The 17,076-nt window shown below is 45.2% G+C and overlaps 1 protein-coding gene across 1 annotated transcript in view; it reads right to left on the reverse strand.

The window, feature by feature from the left end:
- Positions 1 to 17,076, reverse strand: part of LOC140489287 (ras-related C3 botulinum toxin substrate 1-like) — a 78,560-nt gene that overhangs the window by 15,836 nt on the left and 45,648 nt on the right. Inside the window, exons 2-5 of the mRNA XM_072588673.1 lie at positions 12,528 to 12,599; positions 9,668 to 9,785; positions 5,871 to 5,933; positions 4,306 to 4,465 (exon numbers count right to left, since the gene is read on the reverse strand). Coding sequence (XP_072444774.1) covers positions 4,306 to 4,465; positions 5,871 to 5,933; positions 9,668 to 9,785; positions 12,528 to 12,599 — 413 coding nt within the window. The remainder of the gene's footprint in view (positions 1 to 4,305; positions 4,466 to 5,870; positions 5,934 to 9,667; positions 9,786 to 12,527; positions 12,600 to 17,076) is intronic.

The raw sequence follows: 17,076 nt of genomic DNA on the forward strand, positions 1-17,076 counted from the left end.
TCAAAGTGAACGGCAGGAAGCTGGGGGAGGGGGAGGGGGGTGTTATGAAAGGTTTCACCTCCCTCTCCCCCTTCCCCCCCCAATCCCCACCCCACCCATCTCCAAACCCAGAGTGCAGAGAGGGCCAGGGATGCACTAGGAGGGTAGTTGAGATGGGAAACCCCAAAAGTACTTGAATGAACCCTTGGACATGTCACAACATTGAAGACTATGGGCAGGAAAGTAGAACTAGTCTTGGTCCTCGTGTACTTCTGGCAGAAGAAACTCAATGGGCCGAAGTGCCTCTTATAGAATTATAAATCCTACAATGCAAAAAAAAGACTAAAATGGCCAATGGAAAACCTTAAAACTTTTTTTTTGAGGAGAAAGGAAAGTTTCCTCCGACCACTGGACAAACAGAGAAAACCTCAGACCCCACCAGATTGTGACAAATGCCCAGTAAATGCACTGACTTTCAAGAAGGGGGGAAATGGACTTGCACTTACATAGTGCCCTTCAAGACCACATGAAAGGACATGGCAAAGCCTTCGTGGTGCTTTAAGTGTGATCATTGTTCCCATATGGGAGACACGTGGCCGACCCAAGCTCCCACCAATAGCGATGCGATAATAAATAGACAATTTATTAATTAAAGGGTAACCTCTCCAGTAAACACTCCCTGCTCTTTGAAATACCATCATAGTATCTTTGACTTCTAGAAGTTGATACAGTGCAATTTAACGACCAATTTGGAAGCTGGTATCTTTGACACTGCCGTTCTATGCCAATTCGCTGGAACGTTAGTTCAGAATTTTGTGCTCGAGGCCTGAAGGGGGCTTGAACCCATAACATTCTGACCCCAAGGCAACGGTGCTGTCAATGGAGCCTCAGCTGAAACCACAGAGAAGGCTACACTTGCAGAAATCATCCAGGTCCTTTCTGAATGTTTGAGTGAGTCTATACTCACTACATGGGTTAAATTGGAAGGATAGAGAGGGAAATGAAGACCTCCTGGCACTATGACTGTACTGTTAATCCAGAGACCCAGGTCATGTTCTGGGGACCTGGGTTCGAATCCTGCCACAGCAGCTGGTGGAATTTGAATTCAATAAAAATCTGGAATGAAGTATCTAATGAAGGAGTCCGCTGTTGAATATTGTAAAAACATCTGGTTCACTAATATCTTTTAAGGATGGTTTAGATTAGGTTACTTACAGTGTGGAAACAGGCCCTTCGGCCCAACAAGTCCACACCAACCCGCCAAAGTGCAACCCACCCAGACCCATTCCCCTACATTTACCCCTTCACCTAACACTACGGGCAATTTAGCATGGCCAATTCACCTAATCTGCACATTTTTGGACTGTGGGAGGAAACCAGAGCACGCGGAGGAAACCCATGCAGACACGGGGAGAATGTGCAAACTCCACACAGACAGTCGCCTGAGGCGGGAATTGAACCCGGGTCTCTGGCGCTGTGAGGCAGCAGTGCTAACCACTGTGCCACCGTGCCGCCCACTACCTAGTTTCCTTCCTTACCTGGTCTGGCCTACATGTGACTCCAGACCCACAACAATGTGGCTGATTCTTTACTGTGCTCTGGTCTGGGATAGGCAATAAATACTGGCTTAGGCACTCAACCTGTAGTGAACTGTATTCGTTTACAATGTTATTCCAGGAACTAATGTATAAGAAAGTAAAAGGAAACCTTGGTTTCCCAGATTGTACATTCCGATGAAAAGGATGGATCCAAGAACAGAATTCTTCTTTTCAAAGAATTCTGATGAATTCTAAAGAGAATGAGGAACTGCAAGGTAATGCTCATTTTCATTTCGATTATGTAACACATTTAAAAGCCATTAACCTTTCTCTGACAGCCTGCATAGAGTAACCTCTAGTATACAAATCCCTCCATATAAAGGGCTCGTGTCGCAGTGGTAGTGGCCTACCTCAGAGCCAGGATGCCCAGGTTCAAATACAAACTGCTCCAGAAGTCTTTAAGACACATTTCTGAACAGGGGTTGACTTGAAAATATCCATAAGTCCTTCTGCGGCCTGTCCCTTCCTTCTAACAACCTCCAGCTCAACAACATTCCAATGCTTCTCCAATTCTAACCTCCTGCACACCCTTTGTAATAAAAGCTGAGACCACCATAGCCTCACAGGCCGCATGGCTTCTCTCTCATTAGGAAGTGCGATGACTGGTGGTGGTCCAAATGGAAGGATCGCCATGCCGCAGGTGAGGCGAGAGACTGAAAAGACGTGTCTTTCATGGTAACCTCAGCCATTGTGGGAATGGAACCCACACACCGCTGGTGTTGCTCTGCATTGCCAATCAGCTATCAGCTATGTCACCAACTGAGCTAACCAACACCCTAGAAACATACCAACTAAAGTGCTGCCACCAATCTTTCATATATGCTAAAGGACTTGGGTAAAACTTGGTGGAGGACAAACTACTAGTGAGTCTTAAAATAAGGAAGTTAGTATAGCAAGGAATAAAATACACTGAGTTACAAGGTTACATAATCTCAAACGATCCAGTCAGAAGACAGTAATGACATCTATCTTTGTGTTAAGTCTCACATCTGGTAAGCAATGTACCTATAAGAGATGTGCCTATGATACCTACCACCCACATACCAAAGCATGGGGTTCCTGGGTATAAAATGTCTCACACTCCATCTTAACTGGGGCCACTAAAAGCATGGCACAATGATGCAAGTGTGCTATTGGCTGTAACTGAACAGCTAAGCAATTGTACTGAAACTAAAACTAACACGATATCGCCCCATCAGGTATGAATATCCTAGAGTCAGAGTCTGAATCACACAGCATGGAAACAGCCCCTTCGGTCCAGCTAGTCCACACTGATCATATTCCCAAACTAAACTAGCCCTGCCTTTGGCCTATCTTCGTCCAATCCTTTCCTATCATAAAACTCATCCAAATGTTCTTTAAACGTTTTTACTGTACCTGCATCCACCACTTCCTCTGGCAGTTCATTCCACACACAAACCACTGTGTTCAAAAGATTCCCCTGTTGTCCTTTTAAATCCTTTCGCCTCTCATCTTAGAAGTATGCCGCTGGTCTTGAACACCCCCACCCTTCGGAAAAGACCCTCATTATTCATTTTATCTATACCCCTCGTGATTTTATAAACCTCTATAAAAAGGTCACCCCTCAATTTCCTATGCTCCAGTGAAAGAAGCCTCTCCTTATAACTCAAGCCCACCATTCCCAGCAACATTTTGCCAAATCTTTTCTGAACCCTATCCAATTCAAAACACCTTTCCTATATCAGGGCGACTAGTACTGAACACAGTACTCCAGAATAGGCCTCACCAAAGTCCTGTACAATGTCAACATGATGACCCAATTCCACTACTCAAAGATCTGAAGAGAAGCGTGCTAAATGCCTTCTTAACCACCCTATCCACATGTGATGCAAATTTCAAAGAATTACGTCCCTGAACTGTTAGGTTGCTGTTCTACAGCACAACACATGTTTGCCTATCCTGCAGGCAAAAGCTCACTCATGGCGGTAAAGCAGCCTTCACTGGAATCTCAAACTAGAGACTCTTTACCCTGCTGGAGACTGTATGATGTCAGACGGAGTGGATCTTAACAGTTTCCAATATTAACCCTTTCAGGGACACTACCATATACAACACTCTTGACTTCCAGTGCTTTATAATTGGCAGGTGAATGTCTATTGTGGCACAGTGGAGGTACATGCTGCTTCTGAACCAGAAGGTCCAGCTTTAAGCGCCAGCAGAAGTATGTCAGGACGTGTCCGAACAGGTTGATTACAAAGAACTACCTTTGGCAGCCATGCCGTCACCCAAAGTGCTGTAATTCTCTTCCTTCAAAACCTCCCAACGTCTCTTCACGGTTTTCATTAAAACCTAACCCTCACACCAAGCCTTTGTTCACTCCAGGTGGAATTGGCACAAGGGCTGGGTTCTTTGATGGCACACTTGAGAAGCACCTGGGGACACTTCACAGCAATAGTGGGGGGTCAGATAACAGGCCAGTTATTATTGTGACCCGTAATGGCACCACAACTCTATTACACATGCTGGAGGTCAAACTGGACTCTTGAATGATGCACTGCCCCACGTCCTGCATCACCCTTGTTAGTCCTCCTGTGGAGCACCTTGGGTCATTTCGCCACACTTGAAAAGATGCAACATGAATATGAACTTTTGTTTCAATGGGAAAGATGGGTGGTCATCAAGTCAAACTGGGTGAATGACTCCCAAGCAATCAGGAGTGCACCCCTTTGTACAGGTGTTCATTACCCCAGAGAAAGGATGAACGTACCAATCTCCTTTGTCATAGCGAGTCCTTGTGGGTAGGTGATGGGTGCCAATTTCTTCTCCTTCAGTTTCTCGATGGTGTCTTTATCGTCCCTCAGATCCAATTTGGTGCCTACCAGGATTATGGGAGTACTGGGACAGTGATGCCGCACCTCAGGATACCACTGGAAGGAGGAGGATGCAATAAGTCAGTGAGCTCATCAACAACTTCGAGATAACCACCACATTGTCGCACACTCCTCCCAGCCCCCTGCCACTCGACACAGACCACCACAGCACGCCACCATCTTCTCATGGTTCCCAAAACTAAAACATTGGTGCTTAAGGAGCAAATTCCTGCAGATACTGGAATCTACTGAAACCAAAATAAAATGCCGGCAATCACAGCAGGTCAGACAGCTTTCATGGATAGAGAGCAAGCTAACGTTTCAAGTCTAGATGACTCTTCATCAGAGCTCTGAAGAGTCATCTAGACTCGAAACATTAGATTGCTGTCTCTCCACAGATGCTACCAGAGCCACAAGGTTTGTGCTTTGGTGCTCAAAGGTCGTTGACGTTATCTTCAACAAAACACTCCTGTAGGTGAACATAGAGTGTAAAACTCTCTCTACTTTCACTCAGGGCACAAAAGCTGTACTAGTATAAACAGCAAAATGAACATTCCCATTCCAGGTTTATTTGATTAGATTAGATTCTCTACAGTGTGGAAATAGGCCCTCCGGCCCAACAAGTCCACACTGACCCTCTGAAGAGTAACTCACCCAGACCCATTTCCCTCTGACTAATGCACCTAACACTAAGGGCAATTTTGCATGGCCAATTCACCTGACCTGCACACCTTTGGAGTATGGGAGGAAACCAGAGCACCCGGAGGAAAGCCACACAGACACGGGGAGAATGTGCAAACTCCACACAGACAGTCGCCCGAGGCTGGAATCGAACTTGGGACCCTGGTGCTGTGATGTAGCAGTACTAACCACTCAGTCACTTAGGACAGAGCTGAGGAAAAACGTTTCTTCACACAAGAGGTCGTGAATCTTTGAAATTCTCTATGAAATATATTCAAGACAGTGGCCATGGATTTTCAGGAACTAAGGGAATGAAATAATATGGGAGATAAGACAGGGTGGTGATGTAGAAAATCATCCATGATCCTAATTAATAAAGACCGGGTAGAAAGGACAGAAAAATCTACCCCTACTCCTTATGTTCTTGGGATCCTGCACTTCAAGTTTGGGATATACCCAATAAATCACCAAAAGCTGCTAGGGAATTACTTGGCATCAAAATGGCTGCTCACTGGCATCATCCAAGTACAGATGCCAAGGCACCCATTTGGGCAAACAATGGCAGCCATTTTGTAATAAGTGAATCACAATTCCAACAAAGCTCAGGAAATGATCCAAGCAGGGAACTCTTCCCCCAACCTTGCATCAAGCAGCAACGCCTTGGAATCTGGGATATCCTGTTTATAAAATGCTGAAGGTAAATGGGCAACACCGACCAGGTCTTCAGATAAAAAGGAAGGGAACTGCCGGTGGAATGTGACTGGTTTGAAACGGCGATTACCTTGGCGCGGACATTTTCAAATGACGCGGGGCTGACCAATGAAAAGCAGATCAAGAAAACGTCCTGGAGGGAGAAAAAAGGAAAATTAATTATCTCTGTGGCAATGCAGGTTATGGGGTCGTAACGGCAATCAGACTTTTCACTCAGCCCAACTAGAACGTAACTCAAGACTGCCTTACTCAAACAGGTCAGTAAAGGGCGTTGGATGCTTTCTGGAATATCTCAGCTCAATTTCCAAAAGGAAAGGCTGCACCTCTCCTAACAACATGTCTTTTTCCAACCCTCTCCTCCACCCCCCAGGGCACTGGCAGCTCAGTTACTGAGTATGTTTAAAAGTAGAGGTGCAAACAACGTTAAGGAAAAAAGGACATCGGGATAATGTAGAATTAGAAAAAAAAAGTAATTGAAATGAATAAAACCAAAGCACTGTGGATGCTGGAAATCTGAAACAAAAGCAGAGAATGTTGGAGGAACTTAGCAGGTTTAACAGCATCTATGGAGAGAAAGCAGAGTTAACGGGAAGGCAGTGGTCTAGGTGGTATTATCACTGGACTGTTAATCCAGAGATGAAAGCAATGTGGTGCTGGAAAAGCACAGCAGGTCAGGCAGCATCCAAGCAGCAGGAGAGTCGATATTTCAGGCATAAGCTCTTAATCAGGAACGTTAATCCAAAGATCCAGATAATGTTCTGAGGATCTGAGTTCAAATCCCACCATGGCAGATCAAGGAAGTTGAATTCAATTTTTACAAAGAAAACACCAGAATTAAGAGTCTAATGACAATCATACATCCATTGTTGATTGTTGGAAAAGTCCATCTGGTTCACTAATGTTGTCTAGGGAAGGAAATCTGTCCGCCTACCTGGTCTGGCCTACATGTGACTCCAGACCCACAGCATTGTGGTCAACTCTTAACTGCCCTTTGGCAGATTAGGGATGAGCAATAAATACTGGTCTAAATCAACGATGCCCTCATTCTGTGAGCAACTTCTTAAAAAATATTATGTTTCAAAAGGTTCTGAAATGTTGACTCTGCTCTCTCGCCACAGATGCTGCCAGACGTGTTGAGCTTTTCCAGTGATATGAATGATCAGCCTCGATCATGTTGAGTAAGGAGGAGGAGACTAGATGGGCTGAATGGTTGTTATGTTTCTGTCAAAGCCAGTGTCAGACCTGGAACATCACCTGCAGGTGCCTACTGCCCTCCTGATGCCACACACAGACACTCCTCAGTGAATCTTACTAAATTACTGTAACTATGGAGGCCAAATACCCTGGAGCCTGCACCATATTCCCGCACATGCATTTTCCAACAGCAAACCAGGAACATGAACCCGGGCTGCCTTTCACCCCTCGAACCTACTCCATTTGCAGTGTAACATTGCAATGGGCAGCCAGACTGAGCATTTGGAGGAAGTAAACCTTTTATTACCAACCTAATAATCTAACACAAATTTATCATTAGAAAGAAAAGAGGACTGAAGTGAGATTCCTGGATCCTATATATATAAAAAAAAATGATGCTCATAGACCCACGTAACCCAAAGAGGTCTAAAAAGCCGTGAAAGGCAGTAGATAGGATGGATAGTCAGAGGCTTTTTCCCCAGGGTTGATGCTTCAATTATAAAAGGGGGGGTGGGGGGGTGGGGGGGGGGGGGGGGGCAGAAACAGGTTCAAGGGGGAAAGATTTAAGAGGGATGTGCGGGGGAAGTTTTTCAGGCAGAGAATGGTAGGAGCCTGGAACGTACTACCAGAAGAGATGGTGGAAGTAGGCACTTTGGAGACATTGAAGAGGCGTCTGGATGGTTACAGGAATAGGGAGGGAATAGAGGGATAGGGACCGAATAATGGCAGAAGGTTTGTTTTGTAGTTTAGTTAGGGATGATGATCAGCACAGGCTTGGAGGGCTGAAGGGCCTGTTCCTGTGTTGTACTACTCTTTTGTTCTCTTTGAAAGCATGTGTTTAATTTCTTTTAAAATATAAAACACTTGACTTCTGTTCAGACTCAATTGCACCTTATTTAAAAATCTCACTCAAATTGTTACGATATTAAAAACAAAAAAAAAGGTGTTTAATACAGCAAACGCTTTAACTTTTTCATCTCCATGAGCTTACACTTCTGTCCTCTTTTGTGCGATCTGCCTGGACTGCTCGCAAAACAAAATGTTTCACTGTAACTAGGTTCATGTCACAATAATAAATCAAATCAGGTGTCAGAGGGGGAGGCTGCAAAACCAGGGGATACTCTCTCAGAATAAATGCAGGATATTTGGCACTGAGAAGGAATGTCTTCTCTCAAAACGGTCAACCTTTGGAATTCTCTACCACAAAAGGCTGTAGAAGCTCAAGTCATTAAAAATATCTTTAAGACAGTGAACAACGCATGATTTTTTTTTTAAAAAACAGCTAAATGACATCCTGGGTTCTAGTGCAGGAAAATGGCATCAAGGTCAGCCATGATCTAGAACGTCAGAGCAGGTTCAAGGGGCTAAATGGCCTACTTCTGCTTCTGGGTTTGGGGACGTGAGCGAGACCGGACGCAGAAAGGCCCCGCACACAAAAATACGAACAAAACAGCTTCAACTGAATGCTAGGACACGAGGAAGCTCGGGAAGAACAGAGGGATCTTGGTATGCTTATCCACAGATCCCTGAAGGTGGCTGGATAGGTTAACTGGATAGTTAAGGCAGCATACAAGATGGACGCCTTCTTCAGCCGAGGCACAGACTGTAGGAGCAAGAGGTGCTGTACAGGACTTTAGTTTGGCCACGGCTGAAGTGCTGGGTGGGGTGGGGGAGGGGGTTTCTGGCCCCCACACTACAGGTCCTTCCGCTTTAACACACGTCGCGCCAGCGCAAATTGGTTATAACACGATGACGAATGGTGGTCATTGTTTGGATAATGTGAACTTCCTGCTGAATGGGCATAGCTATTCTCTATCAACGATGCTCTACTCAGCGCGAGGTCACAGAGGAACATGACTGGCACGTGGGAAGGATGGGAAACAAAAAAAAATGCAAAATTGCTGGAAAAGCTCAACAGGTCTGGCAGCATCTGTGGAGAGAAACCAGAGTTAAACTCTTTCGGGTCCAGTTCTGAGGAAGGGTCACCAGACCAGAAGCATTAACTCGGATTTCTCTCCACAGGTGCTGCCAGACTTGCTGAGCTTTTCCAGCAATTTCGGGTTTTGTTTCCGATTTCCAGCATCCGCAGTTCTTGAAGATTTTCCACAGGAAGGGTGTGATTGTACTGGAGGGAGCGAAAAGGAGACTCACTGGGACGTTGCCAGAGATGCAGCGTTTCAGGCTTGGATAAGCTCGGAGTGTTTTCTTTGGAGCACAGAAGGCCGAGGGGGGCCTGATCCAGGTGTATAAAAGGTCATGGCCAGGGGGAGTAGAAAGCAGCTGCTCTCCTTAGTCAAAAAGGTGAAGAACACGGGACATAATTTGTTGACAATCTCCAGCGTAACCTCGGTGAGTGATGAAGCAGTCTTGAAAGGCAAAATGGCTGACTTCTGTTTTTCTTAATCTCTTAAGTAAATCCAACAGGGAATTGGAGAGAAACTTCTTTAGCTAGAGAATGGGGAACTTGATACCACATGCAGAAGTTGGAGGACAGACACATTTACATGAAATTAACTAACACAAAAAAAAAGAGAGAAGAAAAAACACAAGATCGAGTTAAGGAGGTTAGATCAAAAAAGCAAGAGTCTCGTGCAGCATGAACAGGTTAGGGCGTTGTTTCAGGCCGAATGGCCTGGTTGTGTTTTATGTACTACTTTAGTAAGATCTACGTACGGTCTGTGGGTAGGAGAGTGGTCGAAGGCGGTCATAATCCTCTTGTCCAGCCGTATCCCATAGCCCCAGGTTCACTGGCTTCCCATCCACCATCACATTGGCGGAATAGTTATCGAATCTGTAAGGAGGAGAGAGCAAACACTGGAGTAGACGGGGATTGTAACGACAGCAAAGTGATTAGACTTGTTATCACGGAGTGGGATGGTTAGCTCGCTTGGCTGGACAGCGGGTTTGCAACTCAGGTGATTCCAATAAGGTGGATCAATTCCTGCATCAGCTGAAGATACCATGAAGGACTGTCCTTCTCACCCTCTCCCCTTCCCAGAGGTTTATTCACCCTCCAGTTAAAGTACCACCCATCACCTCTCTATTGAGAAATCAGCCCTATGGTCTGGTGAGACTACAGCGACTCTAATGGAGGGGTCCAGACTAATGCTCAGGAGAGGAGAGTTCAATCCCAGCTGGGGGACATTAACAAATCTGGAATAAAGCACTAATCTCATTTATTAGCATAAAATTTCTAGCTACCCACCCATCTCACTAATTTTACTTTGCCTAACCCAGACTTTCTATTCCTTTCTCCAGGCATTTGCCTGGCCTTGTGCCAAACGCACCTCGGCTATTTTCCTCAACTACAGCAAATGCTCCATTCTCACCACTCTTTCAGATTAAAAACGTTTCAGCCAAACTCCTGTTGGATTTATGTTTAAAAAAAAAACAGGAGCATCAGTAAGTAATTTCAAGGAAAGAAATCTGTCCTCGTCATTCATGTCCATCAACATCAGGTGGTGGAGAGGTCGACATTGCGGGTGGTGCGGCCTGTGTTCTTCCAGCCTCCTGCCGGTTTACTTTGGATTCCAGCAACTGTAGAGTTTTTTTTGCGGTGTCTCTCCTCACTCAGTCTGGCAGAGAGCTTAACCTAACTTCAGACATACAGCAGTGGGATTCTTAACTGCCCCTCCTGAAAGTGGCATAGCAAGTCAGTCAATGCAAGGGCAACTGGGCACTGACAGTAAACACTGGTGAACACTCTAATCCAGAGAATAAATTTTTTTTAAAAGTGTCTCATGCTATAGAACAGAAGACTGTCTGCACCCAATGCTGGACACTTGTTTTAAAAAAAAGTATCTATCCCAATGTTGCCTGGCATGGAAGGTGCTAGGTATGAAGAAAGGTTGAGCAGGTTAGGCTTATTTTCATTAGAAAAAAAGGAGATTGAGGAGGGACCTGATTGAGGTTTACAAAATCATGAAGGGTATAGACAGGGTGGATAGAGACAAGCTTTTTCCCAGGGTGAAGGATTCAATAACAAGAGGTCACGCTTTCAAGGTGAGAGGTGGAAAGTGTAAGGGGGATACACATGGCAAATACTTCACATAGAGGGTGGTGGTGTCTGGAACGCGTTGCCAGCAGAGGTGGTAGAGACAGGCACGGGAGATTCATTTAAGATGTATCTGGACAGATGCATGAGGAGGTTGGGAGCAGAGGGATACAGATGCTGAGGAATTGACCAACATGGTTTAGACAATACATTTGGATCGGCTCAGGCTTGGAGGGCCGAAGGACCTGTTCCTGGGCTGTAAATTTTCTTTGTTCTTTTTTCTTAATTGCGAAGGATTGTTACAGCAATAGTTGTGACCCCTGATGAACAGATACCCTGGAAAATCGGTGTCTTCACCCCAGTACTGGGCATCCTCGCACCCAGTGGTGACTGTGTCACATGACCTGGAGGTTCAGATACATCGATCCAGCCAAATAAAGCAGCAGAAAGTTTGGACGGCTTACAAGTCAATCGAAAAAAGCAGCAACAGTCAGCAGACTGTAAAATCGCTCAGGGGCAAAGAAAACCCAGTTGCTGAGTGGACAAATTAAATCAAAGAGGAAGTTCTTCAGCAACAGAGACCAACAGTGTCTGTGTCATTGTCAAGAGAAAGAGGAAAGTGGTTTGCTGCACTGGCTGACTGTAGCAGATCAGTATGGTTACAACATTCCAAGCCAATCACTGGTCAAAGACCTCGTGGTCCCATCACTCCATGTAAACATCAGCAGCACCATAAGATATAGGAGCAGAACGAGGCCATTCCGCCCATCAAGCCTGCCTCACTATTTGGTCACGGCTGATACATTCCTCAAGAGGAGAAGGTGAGGACTGGCAGATGTTGGAGGTCAGAGTCGATAAACGTTGCACTGGAAAAGCACAGCAGGTCAGGCAATATCCGAGGAGCAGGAGAGTCAACATTTCGGGCATAAGCTGTCCAGCACCACCTTAGAGTCTGATAGGTTTCTCAACCCCATTCTGTTGCCTTCTCCCTCTAAGCCTTGATACCTTTACTAATCAACAATCATATCGCCCAGCCATAATCTCTAATATATAACTAACAACACATCAGGTTGCCTCCAGAGCCCAGCTGGGTAGATAATTTAAAAATCAATTCAGGACTGGTCGAATGCCATGTACAAAATGATAATGCTGTAGAGACTAGTTTTATCCTGACTTTCTCATCCCAAGAGATTCTCCAGCATAGGGAAGCTTAGCAATGGCAATATACTTAGGGGGGAACAGAGTGTAAAATTACAGCACAGAGCCAGAGATGAACCAACGCAATGAGGGCTAACATCGAGCACAGACACCCGGAAGTCAGGCAGCCTTGTCCTTTGCTGCAAATTCTATCCAGCGCTGATCATTCGGTAAGTGACAGTAACCCCATGAATAACCAAAGGTGGTGTCAATCACCAAAATGGTCACATTTGAAGTAGCAAGATTCAAAGAGGGTACAGGCGAGTTCAGTGGGACTCAGGACCATTTCTGAGCAAATCCCAAAACTCCACAGAGAACAAAACACATTTTTGAGGTACTCACACGGTGGGGATGTATTCTCCAGGAAAGGCATTCGTCGTGTAGCTGATCAGCAGACATGTTTTACCCACGGCTCTGTGACAAAAGAAACAGATACAGATCAATGACCAATGACAAACCCCATGTTTATATCATGCCATGACCACAAGTCTTTACACCGCCGACTACATTCAACAGCACATGACTGCAAAGTACTTTGGGAAAGTACTGGCTGATGACAGGTGCTATATAAACACAAGTTTTTTGAAAATTACGAGAAAAGGTAGAAGCCTGCTAATCTGAACGCAGAGAGTCGGGACTGAAGAGAGAAAGATGGAGATTTGGCCTTTTAAACTGAAAAGATGCACATCACATCCCTATAACCCCAGCCCCCTAATAATGTTAAATGAAAAAAAAGTCTGATTTATTCCAGAGCTAATTGTTTTTAATCCCCGTTCCCATTCTCCATTGCTTCAATTCAAATAATAGTACAAAACTAGCAGATCCCCAAAAAGTAGAGTAATTACAAACTGGTGCAAGTTAGGTTCAAGGCTTCAATAATGAAGAAAGCCCAAGAATGGAGAGATTATCCTCAGAAATCCAAATCATATCCATCAATCAAGGAAAACATACAAATGGACCAAAGCTCAGATCACAAACAGTTAAAGAACAAGCCCCACAAGTTAAAAGGAAGCGAAGGGAGGAGGAGACTCATTGACGTTTTGAAGAACGAGGGGCAAATGTATTGGAACAAACAAAAATGTGTTTTTTGGGGGGTGGGCTGACAGGGTGGAGACAGAAAGGTTGCTTCTCCTTGTGGGAGTGTCTACCCCCAGCCCGCATTATCTCAGAGTAAGGGGTCTCCCATTTCAGACAGACAGAGACTAGGAGGAATGTTTTTCTTCCAATCGGTCAAAATTCTTTATTGGTGAGGACTATCAAAGCTGGTCGTTAAGAATATTCAAGGCCCCCTCCCCAGTACATTTTTAATCAGGAAGGGAATCAAGGGTCATGGGAAAAGGACTGGAAAGTGGAGTGAGGATTCTTTGATTAGCCTTAATCTCTCTGAACGACAGAGCACACACCTGGGCTGAAGGGTTTATGGTCACTTAGCCCCTTCACTAGTTTCCAGTTTATCAACTAAGAACAACAATGGCACAGTGGTTAGCACTGCTGCCTCACAGTGTCAGGGACCCGGGTTCAATTCCACCCTCGGGCAACTGTCTGTGTGGAGTTTGCACATTCTCCCTGTGTCTGTGTGGGTTTCTTCCCAATGCTCCGGTTCCCTCCCACAGTCCATTGGCCGTGGGAAATACAGGGATAGGGTTGGGGGCTGGGTTGCTATTCGGCAGGTCAGTACAGACTCCAATCAGCTAAATGACCTGCTTCCACACAGTAGGGATTCTATAATTAGAAATGTCTCTGTTTGATAGAAATGAAGTAACTTGATTAAGACAGGCTGTTTCAGTCACACATCCAATAAAATCTTCCAAAATTTGAAAAAGCTTAATAGCTCTGAAGAAACAGGAAACATGTGCATGGCTGTAGTATTTCCTCACATCACCCCTGGACAGCCCAGTTTCCATTTAATAAAGGTGGTGTCCTCTTGTGAACTCTGTCTACCGGAGGCAATAAAGGAAAATGTCTCTTCATCTGCCCTGTGCTGAAGATGACTGAAAGCGTATCAGGAGAAGCAACACACACTCCTAACACACTTCACTGTTCTACTTAAACTGAATTGTAATCCTGTAAAAAACAGCCTGAGTTGTTGTCGATCTCTGCGGCAGATTTGCAATCCGCTTAATCACAAAACATGTATTATAGGCCGACACCAACTTTTATGCGTTTAGTGCTATCATTTTGAAACTGCTGACCCATGCAGCATTGCAATTGCTTTCACCTTCTCAGCACAAGAAAGGACTCTCTTTCGAGTCCTCCACTCCATCACTGACAGCTATCTTGCTGCTAAAGCGCTCATGCGTTCGATGACCTGGTTTTCACACCTAAACAGAAACTGCTCATCACACTGATTGTAAAAAATTTGCTCAAGCACCTGATAAGGTGAAAGATATGGGCACACCACAGAAGTGCTGCGTTCCAATTTCCACATTTGGAACACTATATTGAAGAACAGAATCACGCCTGGCCTCTGTTCTCTCGGATTCTTTTGCTTTCCTCACTCCACCCCCACCACCGCGTCACTTTTCCCCTGCCTCTGGACATACATGAAAGCTGTTTGCTATGAGCACTTCCAATGGTCATTTACTCAACTACTCCACTACTCCTCAACCCCCACCCCCCCACCCCACTCCATGGTTGTCCCTCTGCCAATACTATCTTAGCATTTCTAGCTTTTTAAAAAGTCTCTATTTCAGGTTTCTAGCAACCACAGTATTTTGCCCATGTCACCAACTTATTGCCTTCATTCCATTCAGAACCATAGTACAGCTGCAATGCAGAAGGAGACCAGTCATAACTGTACTAGCTCGCTGTAGGAACAGTGTTGAAAAATGCGTTGCTGGAAAAGCGCAGCAGGTCAGGCAGCATCCAAGGAGCAGGAGAATCGATGTTTCGAGCATAAGCCCTTCTTCAGGCTTATGCCCGAAACGTCAATTCTCCTGCTCCTTGGATGCTGCCTGACCTGCTATGCTTTTCCAGTAACACATTTTTCAGCTCTGATCTGCAGTCCCCACTTTCTCCTCCTTGTAGGAACAGCGTACCTAGCTCGGCCTTCCCTGCCTTTTCCCCTTGATGCTTTATACCACACCTTTCAGATTACTATCAGAATTCCTCTGGAACATCTTCTTGACTGAACCTGCCTCCACCACACCTTGAAACAGTGCTCACCAGATTGTAACCTCATGTCACCATTTTGCCAATCGGTGGCCTCTCATTTTCCAGTTCTTCCAGCACTGTAGGAGCAGTTATACCCTGACCCCTCAGAGTCTGAGCATCTCTGTCAACTCTCCCCTCACTTTCCCCAAAACAAAGACAGTCTGAACCTCTCCAACCTGCCCATCCAAAGCTCTGCTTCCCTGGAACCATTCACACAGGAACAACAGGGATAGCAAGACATGGCCTTATCGCCATACGAACAGCCTTCATATTTTTTCTAAGGTGTCACACTCTATCCAATTCTTGGATACAATACTCCATTTGGTATTTTGTCCTAATTTAGCATAACCTCCCAGCTTTTGTATTTGTTGCCTTTTATTAATAATAAAACATCATTGCATAGCACTTTGTTTTTCCAAGCTGTCCTGCCAATTCCAACCTTTGGTCTCGCACCTTCAGCTTGGCACCCTTTACTTTGCATCATCTCTTTCCACCCCCCACTTTGTACCAAAATGACCACCTCGTGCTTCTCCTCCAGTGGGCAGCATGGTGGCTCAGTGGTTAGTACTGCTGCCACACAGCGCCATGGTCCAGAGTTCAATTCCAGCCTCAGGCGACTGTCTGTGTAGAGTTTGCACATTCTCCCAGTTCTGTGCGGGTTTCCTCCAGGTGCTCTGGTTTCCTCTCACAATCCAAAGATGTGCAGGTTAGGTCAATTGGCCATGCTAAAATTGCCCACAGGGATGTGTAGGTTAGGTAGATTAGTCAGGGGCAAATATAGGTTAGGGGAGTGGGTTTGGGTGGGTTACTCTTTGGAGGGTTGGTGTGGACTTGTTGGGCCGAAGGGCCTGTTTCCACACTGTAGGAATTCTAATTCTAATTCTTCCAGAGGATAGAAGCTGCACCCAGCTCAACAGGATCAGCCAACGAGCCAAGGAAGGGAGAAGCTTCAATCCCAAGCCAACCCGGGATTCACCATGACTGTGTTGTGTATAACCGCATGAGGGAGCAATAATAAAACTTTTTTAAAAAAAAAAATCAGATTTCTGTACCCAACTATTATACCCAAAACATGACACAGGAGCAAGCTTTAGTCGAGGATAGACTTTTTTTAAAAATATAGCCATGAGGAAATTAAGAGTTATGAGGAAAAGTAGATTATCAGAGCCCTGATCTCACTCAATGGCAGAGCAATCTCGATGAGCTGAATGATCTATTGCTGCTACAATGTCTTATGGTCTTAGGATCTGATGGCATTATTGATGTACAGTGCCATCTGGTCAGTGACAGCCAAAGCAAAAATCACACCAGAGGACATTAGCTGCCTCAAACCTTACCCAGAAAAGAAAAATGTGATGCCTGAACAACAGGGAGAAGCAGAACCCATGCACGCACAAACACCAAATGACAAGACTTTTGGAATATTGCGTGCGACTCTGGTCTCCCTCTTATCAGAAGGTTGTTGTAAAACTTGAAAAGGTTCAGAAAGGATTCACAAGGATGTTGCCAGGGTTGGTGGGTTTGAGCTATAGGGAGAGAGAATGAATAGGCTGGTGCTGTTTTCCCTGGAGTGTTGGAGGTTTATAAAATCATGAGGGGGCATGAATAGAGTGAATAGCTAAGGTCTTTTCTCTGGGGTGGGAGAATCCAGAACTAGAGGACACAGGTTTAGGGTGAGAGGGGAAAGATTTAAAAGGGATCCAAGCGGCAACTTTATCACACAGCGGGTGGCACTTGC

Source organism: Chiloscyllium punctatum, chromosome 18, assembly GCF_047496795.1.
Source record: "Chiloscyllium punctatum isolate Juve2018m chromosome 18, sChiPun1.3, whole genome shotgun sequence".
Taxonomy (NCBI): Eukaryota; Metazoa; Chordata; class Chondrichthyes; order Orectolobiformes; family Hemiscylliidae; genus Chiloscyllium; species Chiloscyllium punctatum.